The sequence below is a fragment of the Pelobates fuscus genome, chromosome 10 (genome assembly GCF_036172605.1).
Source record: "Pelobates fuscus isolate aPelFus1 chromosome 10, aPelFus1.pri, whole genome shotgun sequence".
NCBI classification, from domain to species: domain Eukaryota; kingdom Metazoa; phylum Chordata; class Amphibia; order Anura; family Pelobatidae; genus Pelobates; species Pelobates fuscus.
The window spans coordinates 147,425,044-147,437,519 of record NC_086326.1 but is presented as its reverse complement, the minus strand read 5'-3'; the positions used below and the strand labels follow the sequence as shown (position 1 = coordinate 147,437,519).

The following is a 12,476-nucleotide window of genomic DNA, read 5'->3' as shown; positions in this document are numbered from 1 at the left end:
CAAACTAAATTTTTACACGAGGGGGCGTCATTCATATACCCAAATTACAGAGCAAATTGGCAGAATCAAAAGGTGGCTCAGCCCTGTATTCAATGGCTGCATGACCGATGGAAAATAAAACTGTAAAATAATGCCAGTGAGTAGCAATACTTGTTGAGGGAGATTTCCAGCCGAGGAAGTGCTATGGATGCTTCCGGAGCACCAAAATGCAGGTTAAACCCTAAAGATGACCGCCAAGAATCTCGCTGTCATGCGAGATCCAAGATGGTTGCCACATGTTCAAGTTGCCCGAAATAAACTGTCTCACGCAGACTGACCAGCATGGAAAGAAATAGACAACAATGGTCCTTCCTGTTCCGCTAGACAGCCCAGGTAGGCAGAAAATAACACCGGATTCAATTACAAATACAATTAGTGTACTTAAAACATTTGTCTACCATCCTAATTAAACATAGCTATTGGATACTCAATCACTTACTACTATTGTGTGGTTTCACAAATTCAGGAATAAAGTTAATTGTGAACTTTCATCACTATTTTAACTTCCTATGAAGAAATAAATGCTTGTGTGTAACTCTGTGTGCATGCGCATCGCGTCTCCAATACTCCTCTATTAGAAATATTTTACTGGGTCATTGCTGGAGAAGGCCATGCCTCCTCGATGACCAAGCAGAGAGATGAGCAGCGCAGAGGGAGTTTAATCGCTGGAGAAAAGCTTTATTTTATTACATTTATTGGAAAAAGGGGGAGACCTATACATACCAAAAACGGGGGCACTTTATAATTAGGTTTGTATACCTAATACTATAGTGTTCCTTTTTAAATATCATAATGATCCGTTTAGTGGGTCATTGATGGAGAAGGCCATGTCAGAGAGATGAGCAGCGCAGAGGGAGTCTAATTGCTGGAGGAAAGCTTTATTTTATTACATTTATTGGAAAAAGGGGGCACTTTATCGTTAGGTTTGTATACCTAATGCTATAGTGTTCCTTTTTAAATATCATACTGCGGATGACCTTCCTACAGGCACTTAGTGTTGTCATTGAAGTGCATAAACTATAGCAGCATTTCATATCTGGGTCGTTTCATTGTTTGGTGAAAATAATTAGGATGTTGCATATAGGATTTTATTGACTAATACTTGGCTTCTTTATAATCCTCATTCAAATTGTAAATGGCCAGAATTGTTTTAATTGAGGGACACCTGGTGGGATACCATGTCTCTTTTCTGGTTATAAAACACTCTGGATAATGGCTGTGACGGACCGCCTGGCCGAGTACCTCCGCCAATCGATGCTCCTAGTGCTTTCCAAGGGCTGCAAGGACTCCAACAGACACCATAAGCACTGTAGACTCCACGAACCGCCACAGCTTGGTTGGGGTCTCGCCGTCCTCCACCCACCCTGGAACCAAGACCAGGATCCAGCTGTCAGTGGGTAGACCTCTCCTCCTCCAGAGAGCGTTGCAGGAGCAGCCCTTAGAAGAGCCTCATTTACATACAATAGGTTACATAGATTATATTAGTACAATTAAGGGTGGGGTCAGACCATAGCAAGGGCTGATGGGAGATTGAGGAGGGACAAAGCAGACAGCTTAAACTGGTCTGGCAGTGTTCCTGGGACAACACCTTGCTGGGGAAACAATAGTACAGGAAAAAGGGGGAGAGGCACAGACAAGCAATACATTCAACATACTCCTCCTCCTGTATCTGAGAGAATTAATTTACAGATTTACAAACACCCCAAAAGTACCCACAAGAGTCACATCCTTGGATAGCCCTGATCTGGGTGACCAACATATCCAAAAATCACCCAGATCGGTTCAGTGGTTTGGTTTTTCCATGGAAGTCACTTTTTAACATGTCTTTTTGCAGGGCCCATAATACTGGGGCAAGAGGCTGGCAAGCAGGCCCCTCCAAGTACCAGTGGCAAGGTTACTTTCGCCACAATGGGCGAGATATTGCTCAGTGTAATCGATTGTCTGGTTGACAGTCTCCTAAAATATATATATATATATATTTTTTTTTTTATTATTTCAGCAAATTTGACCCGTTTTCGACCGAAAATTTCGGCAGCCGAAATTTCGGTGCATCCCTAGTCCTGGACCTGAGAGCCAATGTAATCGCATGTATGTAGTCTACTCTCCTGTCCAGAAGGAGTGCCCCTTGCATGGAGATTGTCTTAAAAGGCCAGTTGTGGCTACCAATAAACCAGTTCCAGTTTACCCTCAACACAGAGCCTCGTCTCGTGCTTGTAGGGGAAAGCTATACCAGCTATAATCACTAGCTCTTGTAAGCTGCTATACTATCTGGTGGAGGAGAGGTCTGCCCACTGGAAGCTGGATCCTGGTCTTGGGTCCAGGGTGGGTGAAAGACGGCAAGACCCCAGCCAAGCTGTAACACTGGAAGTGGGGACTACGGTGCTGATGGTGTCTGGTGGAGTACTTGGAAGTACTTGGTGAACACGAGGACGCAGCGATTGGCGGAGGCACCCAGTCGGGTGCCAGACGGTCCGTCACAGCTGGACACGTCAGCATGTACGCCAGGAGTTGTTGTGAAAGGAGGAATATGTATACTTTCCCAGAAAAGTGCACTCCGAGGACTTCGTATTTTGTGCAATCAACATTCTTTCATTGTGAAAAGGTTAAAGTGTCACTTATTGTATAACAGAGACACACATTAAGTTTGATGTTTCAGTCCTTCATGGACTTTTTTCAAGACAACCATACATTATTATTATCATTATTATTATTGGCATTTATATAGCGCCAACAAATTCTGTAGTGCTTTACGATATTATAAAAGGGAGATTTAACAATAAATGAGACAATTACAAAAACTTACAGGAACAATAGATTCAAGCGGACCCTTCTCAAACAAGGTCGTTAGTAGTATCTTGCATAAGAAAGGGGCAGAACCCTCTGTCCCTCGATTGCCGCTTTTGCCTTCATTGCTCGGATTTTATATTCTCCCTTGTGTATTCGTGGATTGGTTCGGTGAACTAAACTGCTATTACAGCCAGGATAATGTTATTCAAGTAGCCGAACAAAATGCCGAATGACTGACCACCCTGCATGTGGAATGTGCTGCTTGTTAACCTCCCAGAAGCCGTGGTTAACTGCAGCTTAATTGACGAACAGCTGGGTGGTCGTCGCTCGTATGAACGAACACGTGGTGGTGGCCATCTTAAACTGACGAATGGCCCATGGTGTTTTGTCGTCGAACGTGTGGAACTATTTTCGGACACTCAAAGGCACGAACACCGCTGGGACTTCCACCTTCCAGTGCGTTCGGCTTAATCCACACAAACATAGGGCTATTCAGGGTGAACAGTTCAACGAACTAGATGCATCCAATGGAGTAATGCATGAACGGATCCGTTCGTGCAATTTATACAGTATTTGAACTAAAGAAGATAGACCGGCCGCAGAGCCTAATTCTCTGGAACTCTTTTGGGCATGAAATCAAGCGTGCGGTCTTTCAAATATGACTTCCAGGAATTTCCTGAAGCCCTGCTCTGACCTGGGTGATTTTTGGATATGTTGTTCACCCATCTGGGGATATAACATGTATGGGGATATGTGGTGTTTGGGGGTGTTTTCTGTGTTTTGTGAAAAATGTTATTTTTTCTGCTTGGGGATAATTGAGTTAATTACAGTATCTTACTCAATTATCTCCCAAGCAGAGGGGAGGGTTTGTGTACATTATCTGGGAGTGTCTAACTGTACAATACTGTTTTGATTGACTTTGTGACTTTGTGTCCTGTGCTCCTCAAGGTCCATCTGGGTGGTAACCTTGTGAAGAAATCCTGTTTTACCCTTAACATAGAGCCTCGTCTCATGTGTGGGGGGGGGGGGAAAGCTGCATCTACACTAGGGATTGCTATACTCTGTATACTCCCCTGGGCTATAATTACTAAACTCTTTTAAGAGCTATTCCTGCTTAACTCTCTGGAGGAAGAGAGGGTCACCCAAAGGAACCTGGAGCCTTGTCGTAGGTCCAGGGTGGGTATGAGATGGTGAGTTTCCAGCCAAGCTGTAACGCTGGATGTGAGGACTGTGGTGCTGATGGTGTCTGGTGGAGTGCTTGGAGTCCTTGGGGAGCGCTAGGAGCATCCGTCGGCGGAGGTACCCAACTGGGGTACAGGAAGCTCCATTACAGCGGGCAATGTTTTTAAGGTGGAATCGACCGGATTTGGTGACAGACTGGATGTGAGGCTAAAAGGTGAGGCCAGTCAAGTATAATGCCTACACAACAAAGAAACGTCTACAAGTGCAAAGAAAAAAAACATACATAGAGTAGCACAGTTGGTATTGTCCAAAAAGAACATGGTTAATGATTGCACTCACTAGATAATTAGGAGTCACAGGCACTTCATAGATACATGATCCCTTGAAGAATTCCTCCATGTTATCAAGTTTCAAGTATAATGCCTAGACAGTGCGCTTGCAAGGATGGGCTGATGTGTGTACCACTAACTTGAAAAGAGAGCAAAAGAGGAGGATCAGAATTAGGAGGAGGAAAGACAAGGAGCTGTGTTTTAGAGAGATTTAGTTTCAGAAAGGGGGAGGACATCCAGTAAAAGATGTAAGAAAGGCAATTGGTGACACGTTGTAGGACAGCAGGGGAGGAGAGATATCTGGGTGTGTTGTGGATCCAAATCGTGATCTTTGTTATATTCAGAGGAAGCCCAGATTGTTGTTACAAGTGCACTTGGAGAAGCGAGAATTAGACACCAGACACCTGTTGGTATTCAAAATAAGCCTCTGCCGTTTTATTCATCAGCTGGGTTTTATACATTAAAAAGTAAGTGCTTATGTGCAAATACTCATAGAACAGTAATAGGAAGGGAGTACAGATAAGACATAGGGATGAACGTCATGTACACATAACAAATAAGTTCCAAGGTAAGAAAGAACAAAAAGATTAGAGAAGAGACATCTCAGGTGGGGGGCTCTCTGCTCCCGGAACTAGAGATATATGGTCTTAAGTGTCGTGTTAAGCATCAAGCATTTCCTGAGTCCAAGTTAGCCAATTTTAATATAGGATATCATTATATGACACCTATAAGCTTGAGCCTTGGAATCAAGATAATTTCTATCACAATCCCCTCTTTTGATCCAAGGGTCACCCAAATGTCCAAGGTATTTCCAGGCTTGCTAGCCAAAGCCTGTGGGACTTTAATTTATTGCTTCACCACAGTTCCCTTGGACTGAGAGACCACCAGAATCAGCGGAGGAGAGTTCTTTCATTTGTTAGGCGAGCTAACATCATAAAACCTTTCCGAAGTCGGAGCTGGAATGTAAGTTAAGGTACGACCAACAGAAGGTTTGCTTTTACATAGAGAGGTTAGTAGACATGAAAAAAATCTAAAGGTTAGAAAAATGGACAAAATAACAAATATAGCTTATAGCAAAAAGTACAATTTTTCTTAATTAGTAAAGTCAATGGCTGCTCTATTCTCAAAGATTGCCTTCTTATTTGCCTGGTTGTCCATAAGTAGCTCTTCTAGGGCCTGAAGTGGCATTTAAACCCTTTGCAAGGGAACAGACTACAGCATTAATTACTCGGGTAGATATTTATGGGGTCTATGGGTATGTAGGTACTTCCTCAAGAGTGAGATTGGGTAGGGACAGCTATAGGACAAGATTCTATGGCGTTTTCAGTACTAAGGAGAGGGTTAGAGGCAAAAGGAGGTTAAATTAAAAGCCTTTGCTATCTGCAATTATATATTTCCCTGCTATGCATTATTATCTTCTGCTCTCAAGTCAGAGTAGCACATCTGAACAGAGTATACAATGGTAAAGGATAAGAACAGCTTCATGTTGGTGGATCAGTCGGAGTGACTTGTTTACAGTGACTAGCATGTATCAACGTTGATTTTCCTTCTAGTTTCACTGAGGTAGCCGTAGTCAAGAGCACTTGGAATGGACCGTCAAAGCGTGTTTCAAGTCCTTTCCTCACATGCCTCTTTATCACCACCCAATCACCAGGCTGCAGTTTGTGAGTTGCAGAATCAGAGTCTCGATCTGGAATAGAATCAAAGACTTGTTTATGCACACTGCCTAATCTTTGGTGTAGGGCCTGTACATAGGCAGTCATACTACCATGCTGCATCTGGAGGGTCTGGGGAAAATAGAGGCCTGTCTTTGGGGCACATCCAAACAGTATCTCAAAAGGGGATAGGCCATGTCTAGAATTGGGTCTGAATCTCATAGTAAAGAGTGCTAGGGGAAGGCATTCAGTCCAGGGCTTCACTGTGTCTTGCATGGCTTTTGCAATCTTGTTCTTTAAGGTGCCATTTGCCCTTTCTACTTTTCCACTACTTTGGGGGAGATAGGGGGTGTGGAAGGCCTGACTGATCCCTAATGCTTTCATAATTTCTTGCATTATTTTCCTAGTGAAATGGCTACCTCTGTCACTGTCAATCACTTCAGGTACTCCATATCTACATACCAGTTCCTTCAGAAGCTTACTTGCCGTGACCTTCGTTGTGGATTTCAACGCTGAATAGGCCTCAGGCCAACCTTTAAAAGAGATCAATGCGCACCAACACATATTCATACACTCCTACCTTAGTCTATCTGCAGTCTTTGAAACGGGTAAAGTGGTCTTGGTGTGTGCTTACTTGGTGTTTTGACAGCCTGTCCTGGATTGTTTCTAGCACAAATCATGCAAGCTTGGGTGTGTTTAGCTGCTACAACAGTAAATCCGGGTGCTACCCAACAGGTGTTTACTATGCTGTTCATGTACATCTTTGATAGATGTGTAGGTCCGTCATGGAAGTCATAGATCTTATTTAAATTGTAGGTCACCCCACCTGCAATAAAAATTGTTAGAAAAAAGTTATACTTCTCTTTTTCCAGTGTAGAGATGCTCTATGCCGTATCCTTTTCTGTGTATCCAGTCTTAGATTATAAAGCCGCAGTTACGTTACACATGTGTAATGTCTTTATTGCATGTTCTTGTACCTGCTTTTCATTCACAATGCCATTGTGATACATTATATTGTCTCAGTAAAATAACATTAATAAAACAAAACAGGAAGAGAGATCACTGCTTAAGTAACCACCTGAGACATCTATAGCTAGCCTGGTAAGTCCACTGCAATTAAGAAAATGTTCTAATCTAAAGTGTTTTCTTTCCAGTAGATGGTTCCATAAACAGAAATAAAATCAGTGGATTGTACACTTCAGTTTCTTCTCCGGATTATATAACCAAAGATAACGAAATCACAAGTGATCAAAAAATAAACTGTGTGGCAGTCAGTACACTAAGCAGTAAATCTTTGAGTCGTGAAACTACAGAATCCGAGGAAGTAAATATCAGAGACATTAATACGCCCATAGAACATATACAGACTGAAGATCCATCTCCTCATATTAAGGAGGAACCAGACTCGTGTGACGAAGGAAATCTCCCAGACACAGACATTTATTCACCCACTGAATATCCATCGACTTATATCAAGGAGGAAGCAGTCTCATTGGAAGAAACAAATGTTGCTGAAGCTGCCATTTATCCAATCAATAGAGATATACAAATGGACTATACATCAAAGTGTGAAACCGTATCAAATGAAAAACAAATTCTTATAACCAATAATATTTATACAGGCACAGACCATACAGAGGCAGAATATCTACCTAACCTTATTAAGGAAGAATCTTTGTCATGTGAAGCCAGCAATCTCACCAGCTCTGAGGTTTATACACCCACAGGAGATAAACATATAGACAATACATCGAATAATGAATCTGCATCACATAAACAAGGAAATTTCAGAGAATCTGGCATTTATACACCCAGAGAATATACACAGACAGAGTATCTATCTACTCCTGTTAAGGAAGAATCAGCTTCATATCAAGATGGAAATCTCACCATCTTAGACCTTCTTACCCCCACTCATCATACTGAAACACAAAACAAAGGAAATAGTAACTGCGTTGATGGTGCTAAGGTTTCATCTACCAATTCAGAGCTTGTTGAGCAGAAGAGTGTTAACAAAGGAAATACATTGACCAGTACAGATTACATTGGACATGAGTGTTTTAAGCAGAAACCATATTTTATGACATGTAAGAGAGCTCAGAAAGACAATATAACTTCTTGTTCTGAATGTGGGAAATGTTTTGCTAGAATGGCACATCTTCGGATACATATGAGGATTCACACAGGAGAGAAACCATTTTCATGTTTAGAATGTGGGAAATGTTTTACTGATCCTTCAAATCTTAGGCAGCATCAGAAGAGTCACACAGGAGAGAAACCATTTTCCTGTTCTGAATGCGAGAAATGTTTTGCTCACAAGTCAACTCTTAAGATACATCAGAGGATTCACACAGGAGAAAACACATTTTCACGTTCAGAATGTGGGAAAAGGTTAAATCAATTTTCACATCTTAGGTTACATCAGAAGATTCACACAGGAGAGAAAACTATTTCTTGTTCTGAATGTGGGAAATGTTTCACTGATATTTCAACTCTTAATACTCATCAAAAGAGTCACACAGGAGACAGACCATTTTCTTGTTATGAATGCAAGAAATGTTTTACTCGCAACTCAACTCTTAAGACACATCAGAGGATTCACACAGGAGAGAAACCATTTTCTTGTTCTGAATGTGGGAAATGTTTCACTGATACTTCAACTCTTAATACTCATCAAAAGAGTCACACAGGAGACAAACCATTTTCTTGTTCTGAATGCGAGAAATGTTTTGCTCGCAAGTCAACTCTTAAGAAACATCAGAGGATTCACACAGGAGAGAAACTATTTTCTTGTTCTGAATGTGGGAAACACTTTGCTCAAATGTCAGATCTTAGGAGACATATGAGGTTGCACACAGGAGAGAAACCTTTTTCATGTTCAGAATGTGGGAAATGTTTCACTCAAATGACAAATCTTAAGTCACACCAAAGGATTCACACAGGAGAGAGAACAATTTCTTGTTCTGAATGTGGGAAATATTTTACTATTCATTCAAATCTAAAGAAACATCAGAGGATTCACACAGGAGAAAAACCATTTCCCTGTAGTGAATGTGGAAAACGCTTTACTGAAATGTCAACTCTTAAGAATCATATGAAGATTCATTCAGGTGAGAAACCATTTTCTTGTTCAGAATGCGGGAAATGTTTCACTCGGAGATCAGGTCTTCACTCACATAAGGTGATTCATACAAGAATTCATCCTGTTGCCCAGAACATAGAAAAATCTTTTTTGTAAACTTTAAGGCTTCAGAGAATTCATACAAAATAACAGTTTTCAAAAGAATAAATAAAGAGAAAATTCAATTTGAATCCCAAGTGAGTTTAAAATCTAAAGGTAGACTATAAGCATTATAACAATTTCATCTGACTTGAGTTGGTTATAGTGCCTGCAGTCTCTTGGCATACCAATTCATACCAGCAAAGTCTAATGTAATATGCTGAAAGCAGTCAGCTGACACACTCAGCCAATTCAGAAGCAAGATGGGACTGTCATTTAACATGAAAAATGGTTCAACGAGGGCGGGGCCTGACTGCCAAACTGAATGGTCGCATATAACAACAGCTCCTGCAACCTTCCAACTTTAAAGGAACACTATAGTCACCTAAATTACTTTAGCTAAATAAAGCAGTTTTAGTGTGTAGATCATTCCCCTGCAATTTCACTGCTCAATTCACTGTCATTTAGGAGTTAAATCACTTCGTTTCTGTTTATGCAGCCCTAGCCACACCTCCCCTGGCTATGATTGACAGAGCCTGCATGAAAAAAAAAACTGGTTTCACTTTTAAACAGATGTAATTTACCTTAAATAATTGTATCTCAATCTCTAAATTGAACTTTAATCACATACAGGAGGCTCTTGCAGGGTCTAGCAAGCTATTAACATAGCAGGGGATAAGAAAATTTTAATTAAACAGAACTTGCAATAAAGAAAGCCTAAATAGGGCGGGCTCTCTTTACAGGAAGTGTTTATGGAAGGCTGTGCAAGTCACATGCAGGGAGGTGTGACTAGGGATCATAAACAAAGGGATTTAACTCCTAAATGGCAGAGGATTGAGCAGTGAGGCTGCAGCGGCATGTTCTATACACCAAAACTGCTTCATTAAGCTAAAGTTGTTCAGGTGACTATAGTGTCCCTTTAACCCCTTAAGGACCAAACTTCTGGAATAAAAGGGAATCATGACTTGTCACAAATGCAGATTTACACCTGATTAACGACCAGTAGCCGTGGTCTGATGCACAAGGGAGCACTGGCTCAGAGGAGAGGCTTGCAGTTTTTGTTTTAGTCCCTCAAAAAATTGCCTCATAATGGAAACAATGTCATCTTTTCTTCCTCGCTGGCTAAGGCCCTTACACACGCAAGGCGGATGCTACATACCTGCATGAGGCAGCCTGACGGGTGGGATCTCTGCGACACTACAGCAGTGCTTGCCGGATCAAAGCTGCTGCAATGCCCGAGCTCACATGAGGAGAGGTATGCAGAGGGACAGCCTACTTACAGGCAGGGTACGGAACCAGCCCACCCTGAACATCACCGAGCGACTCATACATAGGCTTATCCAAGCAGTTGGCTAACAGCGCATGACACCGCTCCCTACCCTGGATCTAGATCTCAGTGGCTCCGAGACTGAGCTACAGCTCCTGCAGACAGCCACGCTCAGCTCCAGCATCGAACAACCCATGGACAGCCTCTATTCCTACCCAAGCCAGGGCATAGGCTGACGGATTCTCTGACCATGCCACCCTCATTCCGACATCTACATGCCTGATTACAGGGCTCAAAGTATTTTACGTTTCCTTCTGTGTGTTTCATTTCATTTAAATTTTCAAGACCTCTCTCTTTGTTTTTCATGGGATAACATGTTTAATGCATTTATGCAGATGGCACTACAGACCTTGTTTAACCTGTTGGACTCCTGCTATAACTCTGCTCTCATGTACCTAAGTTTATGATCTTCTTTTCTTTTCTTTTGTCCCATACACGCCTCTACCTACGCTAAATATTAAAATGCACTCTGAGATAACCATCCCGCCTCCTACCATAAGTTTAGCCTGCTATGCGGGATAGCACCATTCTCAATCATTTTATAATTGATCGACTTACACCTCACACATTGCGTAGCTTACCATCCATTATACTATACTAGCAAGCCCCAGGGCGCATCTACCTGCTTCAGTTATCCAGGCATGTAATTCTTTTTAATCTTAATGTCAGTTTCCATTAACAAACCGATGTACGCTTTCGCAGCGCACTGAGCCCCTCGCAGTTATATCCCAGGTCAGAACAAGCAACGGGTTTTAATTGATTTATCTTTCATGTCCCATAGGATCTTTGTATTCATAAATGGGCATTATGGTTATAATGTTTAGGATTTATCTTAACATGATTGAAATGGTTAATTGTGTTTTGTCTGTGGACAAAGAATGTTCAGATATAGACAACACCCTTTATTGAATAATTAAACAGACGTTTTACTAATTAACTAGACAGGAGCATATATAAGCATGCCCCAATGAACTATTACGCTATCTTGAGAAAGCCTGGTATTGTGGGCGAAATGCGTTGAAGTGTGAACAGCTTCCTGCTGCCAGAGGTGGATGCACGTCTACCTTTCAGCATTGTTTGCCAGCCACAGCCTCCTCTCCATTTGAATATTCATTTTATCAGCGCTGAGATCGGGTGGGAGTGTGCACTGACGGTAACGGCTGCCAAGCCTTTGTGTATTTTAAAGTTTATATCGTGGTGTCTTGGAAACGAGTACCACAACTTGCTGATGTAAGGGTCTTTAATTTGGGGGAAGGGTTTTGTATGTTAACTTGATTAAATTGCAGTACTTACCCCCTCCTCCAGGTATCCCTGCGAGGGTAGTTGGGGCTCTAGGCAGTGTAACGGCACCCCCAGGCATAAAAGGGGTTAAAACGCTGTTTAGTAGATCTTCCCCTTTTAGAGACACAGGCACAGCTACTGCAGAACACCAAACTCCCGAACTGGATACAAAATAGCACTCCAACTCCCGAACTGGAACTTCACGAGTAGCTGCTAGCAGACGAACAGGAAAAGCAGACAATCAGCTTACACTCCTGGCAATCAGGCTCTAACAGCATACAGTAAATCCCCCCAAAGACGAGACAGGGCTCCGTGTTGGGGGGGTCAAGCAGTGGTCTGGTTTAATGTGGGCTACCTGTCCGGTATTTATGCAGGTCTTCCACCTGGTGGACACTCCCCTAGGGGACCAGATGGAAGACTGGGACACAAATGGTAAAATAACCAATCACAGGCATACAGGGTTAAAACACTCCCACAGTACATTACAATCCCTCCCCTTTATCCTGGATATAATTGGGAAGTAATCCAATTATCTCCAAGGACAGAGGCAAAAACTCCATTAACCATGTGGTTACAGTAAAACACAAAAATACAATAAAATACATAATGTTGCAAATAATGAATAAAACATATACATTCTACCTATCCCCCAGATA

General features: G+C 42.0%; 1 protein-coding gene across 1 annotated transcript; it reads left to right on the top strand.

Moving 5' to 3' along the window:
• The first annotated feature begins 7,455 nt into the window (after positions 1 to 7,455).
• LOC134575226 (gastrula zinc finger protein XlCGF26.1-like) lies at positions 7,456 to 9,641 on the top strand. The gene has a single exon (XM_063434482.1). The coding sequence runs from the start codon at positions 7,542 to 7,544 to the stop codon at positions 9,228 to 9,230; it is 1,689 nt and encodes a 562-aa protein (XP_063290552.1). The 5' UTR covers positions 7,456 to 7,541; the 3' UTR covers positions 9,231 to 9,641.
• Positions 9,642 to 12,476: the final 2,835 nt, after the last annotated feature.